This window comes from Anomaloglossus baeobatrachus, chromosome 12 (assembly GCF_048569485.1).
Source record: "Anomaloglossus baeobatrachus isolate aAnoBae1 chromosome 12, aAnoBae1.hap1, whole genome shotgun sequence".
NCBI classification, from domain to species: Eukaryota; Metazoa; Chordata; class Amphibia; order Anura; family Aromobatidae; genus Anomaloglossus; species Anomaloglossus baeobatrachus.
In genome coordinates this window covers 100,603,345-100,624,630 of record NC_134364.1, presented here as the reverse complement: position 1 = coordinate 100,624,630, position 21,286 = coordinate 100,603,345, and the positions used below count along the sequence as shown (strand labels likewise).

At 44.6% G+C, this 21,286-nt stretch overlaps 1 protein-coding gene across 1 annotated transcript; it reads right to left on the bottom strand.

Annotated features, from left to right (window-relative positions):
* Positions 1–856: 856 nt before the first annotated feature.
* LOC142257615 (T-lymphocyte surface antigen Ly-9-like) lies at positions 857–21,055 on the bottom strand. The gene is made up of 4 exons (XM_075329752.1): positions 21,013–21,055; positions 20,285–20,611; positions 6,611–6,868; positions 857–999 (listed from the first exon to the last, which is right to left on the bottom strand). Exons 1-4 carry the CDS (start codon positions 21,053–21,055, stop codon positions 857–859), a joined length of 771 nt encoding a protein of 256 aa, XP_075185867.1.
* Positions 21,056–21,286: the final 231 nt, after the last annotated feature.

Genomic DNA, 21,286 nt, shown 5'->3' with positions numbered 1-21,286 from the left:
GTACACAACTCATGTCTAGTGTTTGTTTCCTGTTTTTGACCTCAGTTTGTTTTACTGACTTGTTTTACTGTTTTGCATCTTCTTATTTTATACATTCTCGGCTCTCTTTGTTCTAAACCAGCCACCTGACCACTCCTGCCAACCCGCAGCACCGATCAGCAGTTGACTGTATGGCTCCAGCCCAGGGGCCTGTGCAAGTTTAGATCTTTGCTTTGGGGTTAAAAGAGTTCCTTGCGTAAAGCTTCTATATGGACATCATTTTTAAAGCTGCCATGCTACCACTGACGGAGCCTCATTAGAATACCAAATTATCCAAGATGATACATTTTTATTAAAATGCTTATTTTCATTGAAAAATAAAAAGACCATCAATGTAAGAAGTAGACTATGTATATATTTTTACGGAAACTGAAAGCGTGAGACAGGACAGGAAATACTTTGCATACGGTGGTAAACCTCTCAGACAATTACCTAGTTACATATCTGTCTCATTACACAGTTGGATAAAAAGGTTAATAAAAGACGAAGGTCCAAAAAGTTCAAGATCTCTCCATCAATTATCAGTTCAGTAGATTATTTCTATCCAATTCAATATGGAAAAAGCATCGAGTGATAATGGACAGCTATCATGTGGTCTTCATGACCAAGAGTAAATCGGGAGACTTGTGGGGAAACCTGGACAGAGTCACAAAGGAGCAGGTTGGGAATGTTAGTTATAGACACACCAGAGTTGACCCTGCTTTAAAGATAAAAAATTATAGTCAACCCATTGAGTCCATGTTGAAAAGCTCAGAAGTTGACTTGTAGAACCTATTATTTTTGTTGTTAAACTCCAGGAATGGCCATTGTAGAACCTTCATCCATTGTCTCCCGAGGATGCCACCACCTCTGTTTTAATGTGATGGCCAAGAATCAAGGCCGTGATTATCAATAGGCAGCCAGCCAGGTTAATCCTTATCATGTTCAGGACAGTGTAGTCTACTGATTTCTGTTGTCTCCCTGAAATGAGTAAGAAAGTGAAAAACAAATACATTAGAAATTCAAAAATTGATGTCACTCAAGTTGGGGATTAATATAGGGGACATCCTCCGTATTCCTCTCACGTAGTCAACCAGTGCCCTACTCTAGAGCAGGGGTGCAACAATCGTGGTAGCAGAGGTTGCAACGGTGACCGAGTCTGGAGGTACAGGGTGCCCGCCAACCCCACAACCTACTTTAGCTAGATGTGCGTCCAAGCATACATGTTCAGCTGAAATATATAGCAGTGCAGAGACCCGCCAGGTCCCCATACTGCAATAGAAGCTGCTAGTCAATCAGAGGCCAGCAGCTGACATTGGCGTGCCATCACTGGGGGCGTATGACAGTGACATCACACGGAGCCATAGCAGGCACGCCAATGTCAGCTGGCTACAGAAGAGGACACCGTACAACATTGGAGATGGGGAAGGTGTTGGATTTTTTTTTAATGTGTTAGAGACAGAACATAGACTAAATATACCAGGATGGCGACATATATACCAAGATGGGGCCCAGGATGGCGACATACTGTATATACCAAGAAGGGGACATATTTATCAAGATTAAATCATATTTAACAAGATGGGGCCCAGAATGACAACATACAGTACAGACCAAAAGTTTGGACACACCTTCTCATTCAAAGAGTTTTCTTTATTTTCATGACTCTAAAAAAAGTAGATTCACATTGAAGACATCAAAACTATGAATGAAAACATGTGGAATGAAATACTTAAAGTGTGAAATACCTGAAAATATGTCTTATATTTTAGGTTCTTCAGAGTAGCCACCTTTTGCTTGGATAAAAAGATCTGCAAAAGGGGATTCAATAATTATCAAACAACCTATGTGGTTGAAAAAGTTTTTATATTTTTATTTCATCATATATTCATTACAAAAAGATTTATACAGTGCTGGTACCCACAGGTTAAAAGAAACCCTACCCCATAAAAACATGCAGAAACAAACTGGTGCGATGTGGTAAAGTCATTGTTTGAAATGCAATGATTTCACAAATATATATGAACTTCTGGGTATAAAAAATTACAATTTTCATCAGACCTACTAGCCAATCACAGATGGACCTGTAAAGTGCGAGTGCAATTTCAATCGGAGCAGCTCAATATATATGTAAACATCCTGAACAGTATTATCAACATACAGCTAATTATATAGCACAAAGCCACAAATAGCAGAAGTCAAGACGTTAGTACACTCTCCATAGCATAAGACAACATACACGATATAACCCACAACATCTGGTATAGTTCTTATGGAGCATATGCATCAACCTAGTGCCAGGGCAAACCAATATGGAGGCTTCCGTTAGGCTAATAATGTGTCAGGATTGCAAACCCAGATGGCGAACCACAAAGCCCAGCACCTCAACGCGCGTTTCACTTTCGCTTCGTCAGGCGATATTGTGTATGTTGTCTTATGCTATGGAGAGTGTACTAACTTCTTGACTTCTGCTATTTGTGGCTTTGTGCTATATAATTAGCTGTATGTTGATAATACTGTTCAGGATGTTTACATATATGTTGAGCTGCTCTGTTCTCAATTGCACTCGCACTTTACAGGTCCATCTGTGATTGGCTAGTAGGTCTGATGAAAATTGTAATTTTTTTATACCCAGAAGTTCATATACGTATATTTGTAAAAACATTGAATTTCAAACAATGGCTTTACCACATCGCACCAGGCCTGCTGCACAAAGTCTCCTCTTAACAGTTGTTCTAGAGATGAGAAGGTGTGTCCAAACGTTTGGTCTGTACTGTATATACCAAGATGGAGGACATATTTACTAGGATGAGGCTGTATGTATCAGGATGGAAACATATATACCAGGATAGGGGACATATATTATTTTATTATTATTTGCTAAACTTGTATGCCACCCCTCTCCAAAGACTCAGAGCGGCTCACAACATATTTTCAACACTGTCCCTATTGGAGCTCACAATTTACAGTCCCTATTTGTATGTCTTTGGAGTGTGGGAGGAAACCGGAGTACCCGGAGGAAACCCACGCAAACACGGGGAGAACATACAAACTCCTTGCAGATGTTGTCCTTGGTGAGATTTGAACCCAGGACCCCAGCACTGCAAGACTGCAGTGCTAACCACTGAGCGACCATGCTGCCCATATACCGGGATGTATACCAGGATATATCAGGATGAGGATATATTTACCAGGATGAGGACATATATATCATAATGGGGCCCAGGATGGCGACATATATAGCAGGATGAGGACATATTTGCCAGGATGGGCCCAGCATAAGAACATATATACCACGATGACAGACATATATATATACTAGGAAGGTGCCCAGGAAGGGAACATATATACCAGGATGAGGCATATTTACCAAGATGGCACCAAGGATGGGAACAGATATACCAGAATGAGGACATACATGCCAGGATGGGAATATATATATGAGATTGGGCCCAGGATGAGTACATATATATCAGTATGGGGATATATATACCAGGATGGGGATATATATATCAGAATAGACGCAGGATGAAAACATATACAGTATACCATGATGAGAGACATATGTCCCGGTCACGCCCCACCCCAGAAGCGGTCGAACCACTCGGATCCGGACGTCGCTACTCGTAGCTCGAGGGTCTCCGGACCCGGGGGCTCGAGGTCGCGCCGAAACGTGATGGGGGTTATTTACATCCCCTGTTAGTTAATTTGTGATGCCACCCATGGTGTGCGGTAATAGAGAATACTGCCGCTGCCATTGGGAGTACCCGGGGTGATGGAGTGAGGCAGCCAGATGATGTTACCCTCCACGGGAAGGGGAAGGCCCCGGGACTCTGGATGGTGGAATGGGGTGCAGGGGGGAGTGCAGGGTAGCTGGTTGCAGGGGTTAATCAGGTACTCACTCAGCACAGAAGCAGACACTGACAACATGGTAAACCAAGTCTCTGGATGCTGCTACCTTCTTGGGGGAGCTTGTCCGGGTCCCGTCCCCTGCAGCACTGCCTGGTAGTCTGTGGCCTGCCTCCTGGCACAGTATTTTTAGAGCGTCTAAGTGGCCCGTCAACTTGGAGCTTTCCGGGCCCTGTTCCCTACTAGGAGTAGCAAAGGAGCTTGCTCTCAGGAGCTCACGCTTGGGATTTCAGTGGGCTGCTTTGCTTGGAAAGCCCTATCCACCTCGTTGCGCTAGTGCCCCTGATCTCTGAGCTTCTTGGGAACTGTTCATATAGGCCCTGTCCTTAATTGCCGGGTTGCTTGAAGCTTCTCCCCGACGTAGGGTCCATGTGACCCAACGTGCCTTCGGCCCTAGCCCGGCTATTGAACTGTGGCTGCCTGCTATCCTCCAAGACTAGCCAAGCACTCAGTCCCAATCTGCCGCGACCGGGTCTCCGACTCCTCCAGGTCCAGACCACCATCTGCGACCTAGTCTGCTTCTCCCCTGGGAGCTCCAACTCCAAGCTTCCCTCTAGCTCCTCACTGCTCGAGGGCTACCACTGAACTGACTTGTCACCTCCCACCTCCCTGTCTGACCCCTAGGTGGGCGGCCTTATTCCAGCTTAGCAGCCCACTGGTGTGCCTGACAGGGTGTGGTGCAAGGTGTCACTAGGATTTGTAGATGCTGGTAGAGGAAGTATTGCAAGATGGGAACCCAGAACCATGGGGGGTTGAGTCCTGCACTAAGAGTAAAGAGCGTGCAGTACCCTGTGACGACCTGACTAGTCCAGGGGCATCACACATATATACTAGGATGGGGCCTAGGATGGGAACATATATATCAGGATGAGGCATAGTAACCAAGATGGCACTGAGGAGGGGAACATATATACCAGGATGAGGACATATATACCAGGATGAGGGGACATATATGCCAGGAAGGGGGACAGATATCAGTCCATGATGGGGCCGTACATACTAGGATGAGAACACATTTACCAGAATAGGGAATATAACAGAAAGGGGCCCAGGAAGTCTGACATTAGTACAGGATGGGGGACATTATGACATAATGAAGGGGATACTTGTATATCTTTATAAGATTTAAAATGATAGAAGGACCTATACATCTGTCCAAAATGCAGGGGGCGGAGCTGTCACATGTCCAAATTTTGCACCAGTGCCCTTCAGACTCTAGAGTTTGGATACAAATCCTGTAAAAACTTTGATTTCTATTCCAAAGCCGCGTACCCATAATTTCTCCTAAGGCCAATGAGGTTTTTAAGGTATGAAAAAAATGAGTTTCTCAAATGGAAGCCAATCCTGAAAGCGCTTCTATTTTGGAGGAAGCTTTTGGAGGCGTTTTTTCTTTTATCAAAGTGTTTTTAGTAAGATTTTGGGTGGTTTTATGTCTTGAAGCATTTTTTACAGCCTTATGATTTGACATTGTCTAGTTTCGAGCAGATTCCGTCAGGACGACATGAAGGACATGAGTATCCTATTCTGCCAGGCATTTTCCAAAACGTCTTATAAGAAAAAAAAACATCCATGGAACTCTCTAAATGAAAAGCAAGCTGGAATTCCCATAGAAATAACTGGAAATAGTTCTCCGAGCTTTTTATGAGAAGGATTTTGGAACAAATCTGTGAACGTAGCCAAAAGGAGCCTTTTGGGAAGAGGCCTCAGTGACAAAAAACGGAACATAGGCAGAGCAAGTAGTTTTTGTTTTTACATTATCCTGCCTATTTACATTGTTTTTGACCCTTTGTTTGCGCTTTTTCAGGTGGGATCCAAATGGAAGACATTGTGTGCACATAGCCTTAAACTGCACAACGTGTCATGTTGGCCAGCTCCTGGAGAAATGACATGAGGCTCCCTGTAAGGGTATGTGCAATTATATATTTTAGACGTTTGAAACCACCTAGTTTTTCAGGAGTTAGACACTTCAGGACATGCTGGCATTTTTTTTTTCAATGTCTTGTTTTGTTTTTTGGGGGGGGTGTTGTATTTTTTTTTTTGGGTGGTTCCTGAGCGTTTTATGCAACATCTTTAGGCAGTGGGATTTTTTTTATTTCGAAGGTATAAAGTAGCGTGCGACTTCCAAGCTGAAGCTGCCTAAAGATTGTCACTTCCTTTAACTGTCTGGTGTCATTATAAACTCAAAAGCGTTTCGCCTGTATTTAGTGCTTCTTCAGGTGCTAAAGTCAACTCTTCCCTGACTCCTGAAATAGTTTGAAAACTTCCTGGAAATCTTCCAGGAATCCAAAGAAGTAAAGCTTTTTTATTTCGATAATGCCAAGTCCAAACATTCAGAGGTCCAATCTAGGTGCGAAACAGGGCAATGGTGTGGTCTTCTAACAAGCACGTGGAGCTATTTATATAATAATCCACCTACTTTCGGGAACAAGTTTAAAAAGTTGGCAAATATGCATAAAATGTATCTATTTAAGCATTTTTTATTTTCTTTTTAATTAATATTATTCAACTATTTTTGTCTACAGTTACAATGCAACTTTGTGTTTCTATGGTTAATCTTCTCAAGCAGTGATACTTAAACTCGGCACATAAGTAAGTTCACCTCTGCCATCTAGTGGATAATATTTCATCTTTTATAATGCAGTTGTGTCAAATATGAATGTATAATACGGAATATGTATAATACCTTTCTTGCAGTATTCCCAGGGGGTGATGGATTTGGAGGTGTTCGTCATGGGGTTCCGTGCAGTACAGGTGTAGATGACGTCTGGATCGGGGTTTTGCACATGTATAATATTACTGGTCACATTTATATAGTTTCCATCCGAATTCTCCCACATAATGGTAACATCCGATCCCATCACCACACACCGAAAAGTCACGTTACAAGTCTCGTTCATCAGAACCTCATGCTCAATCTTAATTGCATCATCTGATAGCATTCCTGGGGGGAAAGAATGAAAGGATTTCTATGTGTAGGATATAAAAATGCATCTCAATAAATTAGAATATCATCAAAAATTTAATTTATTTCAGTAATTCAATACAAAAAGGAAAACACATTATATAGAGTCATTACACACAGAGAGATCTACTGTATATTATATAGTCATTACACCCATGGGGATCTATTTCATGTGTTTATTATATAATATAGAGTCATTACACACAGATGAATCTATTTCATGTGTTTATTACATATTATATAGAGTCATTACACACAGAGGGATCTATTTCACGTGTTTATTATATTATATAGAGTCATTACACACAGATGGATCTATTTCATGTGTTTATTACATATTATATAGAGTCATTACACACAGTGATCTATTTCATGTGTTTATTATATAATATATAGTCATTGCACACAGAGGGATCTATTTCACGTGTTTATTATATATTATATAGAGTCATTATACACAGTGATCTATTTCATATGTTTATTATATGATATATAGTCATTACACACAGAGGGATCTATTTCACGTGTTTTATTATATATTATAAAGAATCATTACACACAGAGGGATCTATTTCATGTGTTTATTATATATATTATATAGAGTCATTACACACAGAGAGCTCTAATTCACGTGTTTATTATGTATTATATAGAGTCATTACACACAGAGGGATCTGTTTCACGTGTTTTATTATATATTATAAAGAATCATTACACACAGAGGGATCTATTTCATGTATTTATTATATATATTATATAGAGTCATTACACACAGAGAGCTCTAATTCACGTGTTTATTATGTATTATATAGAGTCATTACACACAGAGAGCTCTAATTCACGTGTTTATTATGTATTATATAGAGTCATTACACACAGAGAGCTCTAATTCACGTGTTTATTATGTATTATATAGAGTCATTACACACAGAGAGCTCTAATTCACGTGTTTATTATGTATTATATGGAGTCATTACACAAAGAGGGATCTATTTCACATCTTTATTATAGATTATATAGAGTCATTACACACAGAGGGATCTATTCATATATATTATATAGAGTCATTACACACAGAGGGATCTATTCCTATATATTATATAGAGTCATTACACACAGAGGGATCTATTCCTATATATTATATAGAGTCATTACACACAGAGGGATCTATTCCTATATATTATATGGAGTCATTACACACAGAGGGATCTATTCCTATATATTATATAGAGTCATTACACAGAGAGGGATCTATTCCTATATATTATATGGAGTCATTACACACAGGAGGATCTATTCCTATATATTATATGGAGTCATTACACACAGAGGGATCTATTCCTATATATTATATAGTCATTACACACAGAGGGATCTATTCCTATATATTATATAGAGTCATTACACACAGAGGGATCTATTCCTATATATTATATAGAGTCATTACACCGAGAGGGATCTATTCCTATATATTATATGGAGTCATTACACACAGAGGGATCTATTCCTATTTATTATATGGAGTCATTACACACAGAGGGATCTATTCCTATTTATTATATGGAGTCATTACACACAGAGGGATCTATTCCTATTTATTATATGGAGTCATTACACACAGAGGGATCTATTCCTATTTATTATATGGAGTCATTACACACAGAGGGATCTATTCCTATTTATTATATGGAGTCATTACACACAGAGGGATCTATTTCACTTGCTTATTTCTGTTAATATTGATGATTATGGGTTACAGACAATGAAAACCCAAAAGTCATTATCTCAGAAAATTAGACTATTATATAAGACCAACTGAAAAAATGATTTTAAACTCAAAAATGTTGGCGCCTCCTGAAAAGTCTATATACAAAAATGCTTCTTTTTTGCTAGCTCACCGGTATACTCTGATGCCTGTGGAATCCTTTTCATTCCAGGGTTTCAATCCGCAAGGAAACAGGGCTGGAGCCGACCACACAATCCAAAGAGAACAATACAAACCCCAGCAGAAGAAATCCAGGAAAAGTCCTTTGCTTCACGCAAAAAAATGTTTTTTTTTATTTAGTATTCCATTAAAAATTCATAAATCCACAGGTCTGGGGCAAAAGTAGTATACATGGGGGTAGTAGTCCAACCAGACATGTCGGACCATGAGGAAGGCGTAAATACATGTCGAAAGGCTATTTTTGCCCCAGACCTGTGGATTTATGAACTTTTAATGGAATACTAAATAAAAAAATTTTTTTTACGTGAAGCAAAGGACTTTTCCTGGATTTCTTCCGCTGGAGTTTGTATTGTTATCTACTGAGAAGTCTGTACAGTAAATGTCTCAATACTTGGTCGGGTCCTTTTGCATGAATTACTGCATCAATGCGGCAATGTGGCATGGAGGCGATCAGCCTGTGGCACTGCTGAGGTGTTATGGAAGCCCAGGTGGCTTTGATAGCCGCCTTCAGCTCGTCTGCATTGTTGAGTCTGTTATCTCTATAGATTCTCTATGGGGTTTAAGTCAGGCGAGTTTAGTGGCCAATCAAGTGACGCACCCCAGGGCTTTGGGGTACTTGGTCCCGGGACTTGCTGTCACTGGGACGTATCACGGGTGGCCATTGCCCGGTTCCGTGATCCTGGGGGTCGCTTAAAAGGGGAATTTTGTACAAAAGGAATAATAAAATAAAGAGTGTTTCGTGACGCCACTTGCGGTATGCGGCTATATGGGGAAAGCCACCACTGCACAGTCTCTCACTGCTGGGGCTGGTGGTATTAGGCAGCTTAGATGTGATAGCTCTCTGCAAGTAGAGCTAGGCCTCAGGGGAGGATGATGGTGGTTGTAGTATGGTGATGCGAGCTGTAGGAAAAATTCAGACAACACAGGGGCTGCGGTTTAACTTGTGCTTCACTCACTGGTCTGGAGTTGCTGCAACCTGCCTGGTGCTGGTTTCTACCAATCCAGTATTCCTTTGGTCCCAATGCCGGTGTAGTGACCTGATGAGATTTACTTCCATGCACCCATCTGTAGTTGGTGGGTCCCCGTGGCCTGAAGTGTTTTGGGGGGTCCCCTCCTGTTGTCACCATCCTGGCCCATATGGCAGGCAGCTTGAACCTCTCTTGGGTCGGACCTCTATCCCCATTCCCAGGTTCCCTCTTTGCTGCTGTGCCCTGGACACTAACGTCGGTGAGGTCCTCACCGGGCAGATTCTTATCAGGTGAGCCTGAAGCATCTTCCTGAACTAGGGCTCTGTACCCCGCTGGTGCTCGGTCCAGTGAGTACTCGCACCGTACTCTCCCTGGCAACCGTACTTCTTTTACTTGGTAAGTCACTTTACACTTTCTGTCAGTGTGCCGCCCCCGTGCCAGCAGCCGAGCTGCTGTGGTCCGGATCCGCGGTGGCTTGAGGGTCTCCGGACCCGGGGGTCATGCGGCTGTAAGGGATAGTCGGACCCCTGGTAGTGAAGGAGCGTTTTTTTCCCCCCCTGAAAACGCCACAGTAGTATGGTGGCAAATTGTAAATGTTGATGGTAAAATGTTACCTGTCATAAACTGTTTCCCCACTAGGTGCCAGTGTAGAGCAGTGGTTCCCCTGGTAACAGTGGCAGGGAAGGAAGGGGCAGGGCAGCCTAGGTGGGGAAGGAAGGGTTCTGAATGCAGAGTCCAGTGTGCAGTGAGATGTGAGAGGCGAGCAAGCTCGGTCTGAGGTGACGGGGCAGAGTGTGGGAGTGAGACGAGGCAGTCAGCCTGAGTGAGTACTCTTGGCTAGAAAGCAGAGGAAACCCATGAGAAACGGTGGAAGAGTTGGGACTAGTCCGGAGCCGGTGGTGTGTACTAGAGTGGAGTGCAGCTATCAGGGGGATAACAAGTGGCCCCTGCAGGCGAAGGTTAGTGCCCTGACAAAGAAGTGGAGAGGTGAGAACTTATCCAGAGCCGGTAGTGTGTGCTGGATCTGCCCTACAGTAAATCCGGGTTAGAGCGCAGCTACTAGGGGGTTAACGTTTGTCCCCTGCAGGCAAAGGAAAGTGCCCGTAGAGAAAAAGGAAACCGTTTTTGTAGAAAAGGACCTGTAACTTGTAACGTACTAAAGTAAACCTGCTGCAAACAGAAAGATGGAAGCTTTGTTTAATAAATCGGTATTTGGTTTATCTGCTGCCTGCAATTGTCTCTTTCCTGAAAGTGAAGAAGGAGCTGGAGAGCTCAGAAAGAACGCTGTCATGAATGGGCCCCATGCATCCACACTCTGCCCCAACAACACACCTGTTTTGCAAGTAACGGCCGGGCCGGGGTTCAGCCTGCGGCCCACAAGGCGAGGGGACCCGATTACACCCCCTGAGGCGCCCCCTGCCCCCGTTACATTTTGGCGTAGTCGGCAGGATCAAGCCCGCAGAAGAGAAACCCCGAGCAGAGACCAAGTGGTGCCTGATGTACTGAACAGGCCACAAGATGGCGGCAAGATGGCGGCCGTCCTCATGGATTTAGTGAAGGCGCGAACAGTGGGCGCCAAACTAAAAGCGCTGGGCTGGCCTGTAAGGAAGAAGCCCGGAGTGCACCGCCCAAAGAGGGGAGGTGCTTGCCCCGAGATACTGCAGAGGTCTAGAGACGTCGGCAGCGCCGCAAGAAAGAAGAGGCGTCGCAAACGCTGTGCCGACCTTGTGGGTGAGGCCGGGGGCGGAGTATGGGCAGAAGCGGGAAAAGAAGAACCGCCTCCACCTTCCCCGGCGCGATTGCAACCCCGGCAGTGGAAGAAGAAGCAAACTCCAATACCTGGACCAAGCAGAATGGAGAACAGAGCGTGGCGCGCTCAGCATTAGCAAGCGCTCGTTGAAGCCTGTGGGCTGAAAAGTACCCCGACGGTCGCGCCAAAAGCGGCCGCCGAACCTACGGCTGGAGACAAGCCAAGAGAAGCATCGGCATTACTGGTGATACATCAGAGTATGGTGTCGCACCCGGTAGTTGTTGTCGGCAGCCCACTGCGGTCCCGTCCAGCTACCCCCTCACCCCCGCAGGAGGCTGAAGGGCCTGAACCGGAGAAGGAAGTACCGGAGCCACCGGGTTATGAGCCGTTTCGTAGGCTACCCCGCTTACCTGGACAGTCCCTCTCCGACCATGTGAGGGCCCAGCGGGCCGAATGGCTGCGTGCATACCACCCAGCGTGAAGAGGTGGTCATCCGGAAGAGACGTCTGTTTGTTGTTGGGAGCCGGTGCTGTTAGGAGCCAGTGAATGTTACAGCTCAAGCAACGTTAAAAGTACTGAACCCGGGAGGAGCTTAATGCAAAACTGTGCGTGGACTCCTTCCGTGACTGTTAAGAAGGAATCTTGTTGTCCTGTTGTTTTCTGCCCACCCAAAGACCTGGAGCGCTTGGAAATAGCCTCCGGGCAGATGTGCGACTAAGACTGGGAGCTTCCCTGGAGGGACTCCGGGCACCAAACTTGTGTGCCAGTCTGTGTGTTTTAAGTATTGTGTTTTCCTACATGTGTTGTTTTGCAGGTACGAACCTCGCCAGGAGGCTGAGGTTAAAGAGGGGAGGAATGTAAGGGATAGTCGGACCCCTGGTAGTGAAGGAGCGTTTCCCCCCCCCCTGAAAACGCCACAGTAGTATGGTGGCAAATTGTAAATGTTGATGGTAAAATGTTACCTGTCATAAACTGTTTCCCCACTAGGTGCCAGTGTAGAGCAGTGGTTCCCCTGGTAACAGTGGCAGGGAAGGAAGGGGCAGGGCAGCCTAGGTGGGGAAGGAAGGGTTCTGAATGCAGAGTCCAGTGTGCAGTGAGATGTGAGAGGCGAGCAAGCTCGGTCTGAGGTGACGGGGCAGAGTGTGGGAGTGAGACGAGGCAGTCAGCCTGAGTGAGTACTCTTGGCTAGAAAGCAGAGGAAACCCATGAGAAACGGTGGAAGAGTTGGGACTAGTCCGGAGCCGGTGGTGTGTACTAGAGTGGAGTGCAGCTATCAGGGGGATAACAAGTGGCCCCTGCAGGCGAAGGTTAGTGCCCTGACAAAGAAGTGGAGAGGTGAGAACTTATCCAGAGCCGGTAGTGTGTGCTGGATCTGCCCTACAGTAAATCCGGGTTAGAGCGCAGCTACTAGGGGGTTAACGTATGTCCCCTGCAGGCAAATTAAAGTGCCCGTAGAGAAAAAGGAAACAGTTTTTGTAGAAAAGGACCTGTAACTTGTAACGTACTAAAGTAAACCTGCTGCAAACAGAAAGATGGAAGCTTTGTTTAATAAATCGGTGTTTGGTTTATCTGCTGCCTGCAATTGTCTCTTTCCTGAAAGTGAAGAAGGAGCTGGAGAGCACAGAAAGAACGCTGTCATGAATGGGCCCCATGCATCCACACTCTGCCCCAACAACACACCTGTTTTGCAAGTAACGGCCGGGCCGGGGTTCAGCCTGCGGCCCACAAGGCGAGGGGACCCGACTACACCCCCTGAGGCGCCCCCTGCCCCCGTTACACGGCCACTCAAATGAAGGGGGGTATTTACAGGGGATTGTATTAGAGTTTGTGATGCCACCCTTGGTATGTACTAGAAGTACCACCGCTGCGGTTGGGAGTACCCAGGGATGATGGAATGGGGCAGCCAGGTGTTGTGACCCTCCACGGGTAGGAGGGGTACCCTGGGGCTCGGTGATGGTGAGAGGGGAGTGCCGTTGGATGCAAAAGGGGTCACTTGCGTACTCAGTCCATTAAGCTGACACCGACAACTGGATAAACCAAAGTTCTGGATACCGCTGTCACTGAGGGGAGCTTTGTTTGGGTCCCGTCCCTAATGGTGCTGCCTGGTGATCCGTGACCTGCCTCCTGGCACTAAGTTTACTTCTCTGTTGGCCCCAGTAGTATGAAATCTGCCTGGTCCCGCTCCCCACTATGGATAAGCGTGGGAGCTTGTGTGACGCCCTGGAAAAACCAGGTAGTCACACAGTTTAGGCCCCCGCACAACACCTCTCCCACACAGGGTTAAAGCAGCCGACCTGAAATCCTAGTCACCCCCCTCAGGGTAGGACAGACACACCAGTGGGCAGGCCCAGGCGGATGGAGAACGCCCACCTAGGGGTCTGGAGAGCCCGGGGTGGGAAAAACAGTAGTTCAAGTTTAGAGCTCAAGTTGAGTGGAGTGGAGGAGGTGAAGTTCGAGAGCAGAGGCGCCGGGGTTGGAGCCCTGGTGCATTGGTTAGGTGGCAGACGGTGATCAGTAGCAGGAGAAGATGGGAAGACGGCTTCCGTGGATCGGGGCAGGGTTGTAGCCCGCCGGTACCGACACCGGAGAACTGACCCGGAAACCGTGCACAAAGGGGGTACTTGGACCCTGAAGCCAGTACCGGCACCAACGGCCTAGCTAATTAACCAATTGAGGGCAGGATTATAGGTCCTGTCCCAACCTAAGTCCCGAAAAGTAGACAACCACCCACTGAGAGGGATAGGGCATCCGCCAGGGCCCGGTAGATCCCACGGGTCAGCGTCAGACGGGCACGGCTCCCAACCAAAGGACCGGGAGCGGACTCCCGTGTTACACACCGGGAAGTCCATCACAGAGAATACAAAGTGCAGAGGAAAGAGACATTGATCACCAGCCTGGGTGTGGGACCAGATACACCCGTCTGTGGAGGCCGGCCACTATCACCTTAGTTTACCAAAAGAACTGTGTGTTTATTGACTCCACACATCAGTGCAGCCTCATCCAGCACCACAACAACCGAACTGTAAGTGTGCTGATCCCTGCAACCCTGCACAACACTGGGCCCCGGGGCATCCATCCCTACCCACGGAGGGGTTAACATCCAGCTGCCATCACATCTTCCCCGGGCATCCCATAACAGCAGCGGTGGTGCTACGCCTCACCACACACCGTGGTCGGCGTCACAGACAGTTTATAACACCTCGAAACTTGGCGTCACGAACAGGGTACTTACCCATCCACTTACCCGGTGAAAGTGCGCCTTGGTCTGGACAGTCAGCGGTGCTCCGCTGCTAAATTTTGAAAAAACATCATTTTTGTCGCCATTTTTAGGCGCGAAAGTCCTATCCCCCTTGTTGCGCTAGTACCCCGATTTTTGGAGCGGGTGGGGAACGGATCTTGAAAGCTCCGTTCTCCTCGGGTAAATTGTCAGGTTGCCTGAAGCTACTCCCCGACCTAGGGTCCACGTGCCCCGTCGTGCCTTGGTCCCAGCCCGGTGATGGTGCAAGGCTGCCGGCTGTCCTCCTCGACAGATCCATGCCCCTTGCCACGATTCCCTGCGATTGGGGGTCGAGCTCCTCTAGGCCCAGACCACCGTCTGCCACCTAGATAGCTTCTCAGGAGCCCTGCTCCTGACCTCCTCTCACTCTCACTTCTCAAGCTCAACTCTCTCCTTCTGACACTCCTGACATCCCTTCTCCAACCCCCCCAGGTGGGCGACTCTATTCCACTCAAGCCGTCCACTGGTGTGTTTGGTGGGTGTGGGGCAGGGTGTATCTAGGATTTGATTAGCTGATGTAGGCAACACCATGTAGTTAGGGACCCATAACCAAGAAGGAGGTGGATATTGCACGGGAGGGCATGTGCCGCCCCAGCGACAGCCAACGGGCTGCTCGGACCCGGATCCACAGTGGCTCGAAGGGTCTCCAGATCCGAGGCAGAGTCGCGTGGCTACCTTGGAAATAAAAAGGGGGGATTTGTGTTTTGGGGTGGTGAATGGGATAATGTTCGTGACGCCACCCACGGTGCGTGGTAATGGGAGAGACCACCGCTGCCATTGGGGAGCCCGGTGTTGAAGCAGCAGTATGTTTAACCCTTCCGTGGGTAGGGGGTTTGGTGTCCCGGGGCCCGGTGATGAAATGAAGTGGGGAACCCGTCGGGGGTGAAGGGATATCGGGTACTCACACAGGCCAAAGTCACTGACACCAGGTAAACCAAACTCTTGAATGCTCTGCTTGGTTGAGCATGCTGGGTCCATGCCCCTTTGGTGTTGCTGGTTGGTCTGAAGCTTTGTCCCTTGGTACTTTGTGTAACCCTTTGGCCTAAGACTACTCAGGTCCCGCTCACCTGCGTGGCTAGCAAGGTGAGCCTGCTCTCAGGGTTCACGCTTGGGATTTTCTGGAAGATTTTGGGAAGTCCTATCCCCCTCGTTGCGCTAGTACCCCGATTCTGGAGTGGGTGGGGAACGGTTCCTGAAGAGTCCGTTCCCGTCAGGTGAATTACTGGGCTGCGTGAAGCTACTTTCCAGCCTAGGGTCCTCGTACCCCGTTGTGCCCTTGCCCCTGCCCGGTTGTAACACAAGGCAGCCAGCCTGCTCTCTGTAGCAGCACCGTACCCCCCTGTCGCTACCCCCTGCGACCGGGGTTCCAGCTCCTTCTGGCCAGGCCAACGTCTGGCACCTGGGACGGGTACGGAGCCCAGCTCCACAGCGCGACCTGTACTGTCACCGCTGTCTCACTGCTCAACTCTACTCAACTCAACTACTGACATCTCTGCCCTCCATCTTCCATCCCCACATCTGGTTGGCCCTATTCCCCTCAGGCTGCCCAATGGGTGGTTGGTGGGTGTGGTGCAGAGTGTTCCTCAGGATTTGTGTACACCTGTTGGTAGCAACACCAAACTGACAGGACCCGTAACCAAGGAGGAGCGGGTGCCATGCAGAAGGGCAGATTGCACGGCACCCTTGTGACGGCCTGATAGGCCAGGGCGTCACAGGCAGATTGTGCAACACCCTGTGAAGACGTGATAGTCCAGTGGGCGTCACATCAACACGCCAACATCTGACTGACTGTCTGCCTGACTCTTTACTATCTATCTGACAAGATGTCCGTCTTCCGTCCACTCCACTGACTAGCCCCTCCTCCTCCCAGGCTTCTGAATAGTGGATTGGATGAGTCCCGACTAATAGGTGGCCATCCATCAGGTCCATCTCTAGCCTGTTACCCAGTCTAGGGAAAAGGGTGTGGATTTGTGTGTGTTGTGGTGGTTACCGGCACTGGTCTTCCAGGAATCCGGGGTTAGATGTAGTACCCTGTGACACCTGACACTCAGGGGCGCCACACAAACACAGTGATACTGTGGTTAGTAAACCAGGTATTGGTACTTTTGACAGAGTGGACAGGTGCCAAGTCCTGCTGGAAAATGACATTTCCATCTCCAAAAAGCTTGTCGGCAGACGGAGGCATGAAGTGCTGTACAATATCCTGGTAGACGGCTGCGCTGACTTTGGTTTTGATAGAACACGGCAGATGACATGACTCCCGAAACCATCACTGATTGTGGAAACTTTACACTAGACCTCCAGCAGCTTGGATTGTGGCCTCTCCACTCTTCCTCCAGACTCTGGGACCGCGATTTCCAAATGAAATGCAAAATTTACTTTAATCTGAAAACAACACATTGGACCACTGAGAACAGTCCAGTTCTTTTTCTCCTTGTCCTAGGTAAGAAGCTTCTGGCATTGTCTATTGGTGATGAGTGGCTTGACACAAGGAATGCGACACTTGTAGCCCATGTCCTGGATACGTCTGTGTGTGGTGGCTCTTGAAGCACTGACTCCAGCAGCAGTCACTCCTTGTGAATCTCCCCCTAATTTTTGAATGACCTTTTCTTAAATATCCTATCAAGGCTGCGGTTATACCGGTTGCTTGTGCACCTTTATCTACCACACTTTTTCCTTCCAGTCAACTTTACATTAATATACTTGGATACAGCACTCTGTGAACAGCCAGCTTCTTTAGCAATGACCTTTTGTGGTTTACCCTCCATGTGGAGTGTGTCAATGACTGCCTTCTAGATATCTGTCAAGTTAGCCATCTTCCTCATGATTGTGTGGCCTACTGAACCAGACTAAGGGACCATTTTAAATGCTTAGGAAGCCTTTGCAGGTGTTTTGTGGTAATTATTCTAATTTTCTGAGATAATGATTTTTGGGTTTTCATTGTCTGTGGGCCATAATCATCATTAACAGAAATAAACACATGAAATAGATCCCTCTGTGTGTAATGACCCTATATAATATATAGGAATAGATCCCTCTGTGTGTAATGACCCTATACAATATATAAGAATAGATCCCTCTGTGTCTAATGACCCTATACAATATATAGGAATAGATCCCTCTGTGTGTAATGACTCTATATAATATATAGGAATAGATCCCTCTGTGTGTAATGATTCTATATAATATTTAGGAATAGATCCCTCTGTGTGTAATGACTATATAATATATAGGAAGAGATCATTCTGTGTGTAATGGCTCTATATAATATATAGGAGTAGATCACTGTGTGTGTGTGTGTGTGTGTGTGTGCGCGCGTGTAAATACTTTATAAATATATAGGAATAGATCCCTCTGTGTGTAATGACTCTATATGCTATTTAGGAATAGATCCCTCTGTGTGTAATGGCTCTATATAATAAATAGGAATAGATCCCTCTGTGTGTAAATACTCTATAAAATATATAGGAATAGATATAGCAATAGATCCCTCTGTGTGTAATGACTATATAATATATAGGAATAGATCCCTCTGTGTGTAATGACTCTATATAATATATAGGAATAAATCCCTCTGTGTGTAATGAATCTATATAATATTTAGGAATCGATCTCTCTGTGTGTAATGACTATATAATATATAGGAATAGATCCCTCTGTGTGTAATGATTCTATATAATATTTAGGAATAGATCCCTCTGTGTGTAATGACTTTATAAAATATATAGGAATAGTGCCTCTGTGTGTAATGACTATATTATATATAGAAATAGATCCCTCTGTGTGTAATGACTCTATATAATATATAGGAATAGATCCCTCTGTGTGTAATGACTCTATATAATATATAGGAATAGATCCCTCTGTGTGTAATGACTCTATATAATATATAGGAATAGATGCCTCTGTGTGTAATGACTATATAATATATAGGAATAGATCACTCTGTGTGTAAAGACTCTATAATATTTAGGAATAGATCCCTCTGTGTGTAATGACTCTATATAATATTTAGGAATAGATCCCTCTGTGTGTAATGACTCTATATAATATTTAGGAATAGATCTTCTTGAACAAATTTTTTTAAATCTTTCCTCACAACTAAGGTTCTCCATACAGTTTTTCTTTGTACCTTTTCTAACTCTCAGAAATCATTTCTATGAAATAATTCCCAGAATTGAATTTATAAGCATTGCATGAAAACCAAGAATCTTCTATACCAGTGACTCTCCTAGATTTTCTTGCTTAGAACATATGATGCTCGTGGATTTAGTGCTCAAATAACTTTAATATTTATCTACATTAAACTTTATCTAGCAAGGGATCTGCAAATGCTGTTTTTCTAATTATGCAGCACCCTCTAGTGATATAATAGAAAAGTTTTTTTACTTCTTTAACCCCTTATGACATGACCAATATCCAGGGTGTGTGACTTTCATACAGTCTTAGAAAATACTGTATATAGCACAAGCAATCAATTGTAGGTTTCAGTCCCCTAAGGGGACTAACAAATACAATAAAAAGTAAAGAAAAATCTTAAAAAAAAATCTTAAAAAAAAAAGTTCAATTCTCTACGCTTTTCCTCCATTAAAAATTAAGAAATAAAAAAAGTACACTTTTGGTTCACAAAATTCCGATCAATCAAAATATACAACAAATAGTAAACAGAATAATGAGCAAAAGTCTAAACTCCAGATAGGCAATTTTTGGGCTACCGCAACAGCACAAAAATTGTAATGAGAAGCAATCAAAACATCGTATCTACCCAAGAATTATGCCAATAAAAACGTCAGTTCAGGGCACAAAAAACAAGCCCTCACACAGCCCCATATTCCGAAAATTTAAAACTTTACAATTCTTGCAAAATGGCGTTACAGGCAAATTTTTATATTTTTTTTCTTCAAATTTCTGTTTTTTTACCACTTAAATAAAACAAAAACTATACATGTTTGGTATCTCCATAGTCATACTTACCTAGAGAATTCTATTTCCAGCAAATATTTATTGTAAAATGAATGTTATAAATAATATAATTGCAAAAGTACGATTTTGTGGGCCAATTTTTTTTCCAGCTTTCAAGTGCATCATCTGATAAAACGGATAGTGGGATTCAAAAGTACAACTCATCCCGTCGAGAAAAAAAACCCTTACACTCCTATGTCAACAGAAAAATAAGGAATTAGGGAAGGAAAAAAATGAGAGCTCAAAAACGAAAAAATTCACAGTCGGGAAAGGGGTTAGGATAGCTCAATGTCAGTAAGCAGCTGTAAAGGAAGTTGTGGCATCGTTATAAAGACCTATGTTTGTTCACATCTAACATGAAGGTAAAATAATAATCAGAAGCCACAAACTACTCTAAAAATGTAATGCTACGGAAGATATAGAAAGTAAGTATTGGTTATCAAAGACAGTAAAAATGGTGGTAAATACCTAGTATATAAAATCCTTCTCTTACCGTATACTCTCAGGTCATATATCAGTGCACAAAGTTTTTCTTTTCCAGAGGTGCCTTTCAGGGTGCTCGCAACATAGGTTCCTAGGTCTTTACTGGCCAAATTTTTCATGAGTAATGATCCATCCTCCATGCCGTACACTTTCCCGTTGTATCGATCATCTCGAATTTTGATATTTTTTCCACGTTCAGTGGTGGCAAAATGATTTCCAGAGATGAACCAAGTGATATCTCCCATAACTCCAACCGGATCCACCTGAAATATGATATCGCCGCCCAAAGAACCAACAACATAATTCTTCTCTCCGCAGGATCCTTCACAAAATTTACCTGGTAAGCCAATAAAATGCGTTAAAATGAGACTTATAGTAATAAATTGAAGCAAATTCCGCTAGGATTTTTGGATTCTGAGACCACAGATACAACCACAAGATAAGCATGAAATGTTTTGTTGAACAAAACCAGAGGACCATCTACATGGATATTGGAAGTTCTCCCTGCGTTGCTGTCCTCTCTGAACATGCCATAGTGGTGACCCATGCATTTTTGACATGATTAAGGTTAACTCTTTAGGTTTTATATAATAATTAGTAATATCAATGACAAGTAATATTTCATTGACAAATTTCACACCATCATAAATTCAACAATTTTTCTAAAACTGTAAGAGCAAATGCCCAACTTTAAGAAATCTAGAAACTCTAAAGGAATCATAAAAGATAAGGACTCACATTTTAGGTAAATGCCCATTAATATTCCCAAATGCCAGAGCATCTTCTTTGGTCACACTGTCCTGTTTACTATGACCATAGAGTGAGCTGATGAGGAATTTTATACTGCAAAGTAAACACCCATCCAAAGGGGAACTTTCTTCTTTCTAATATGTAGTTTCAAAAGTTTAGATGTATTGTCACCAGGCTGTGACTTTGGTACAACATGTTTGGATCCTTCCCAAAAAAAACCAAGTAGAACCTGGTCAATGTCAAAACATGGTGGATTTCCATC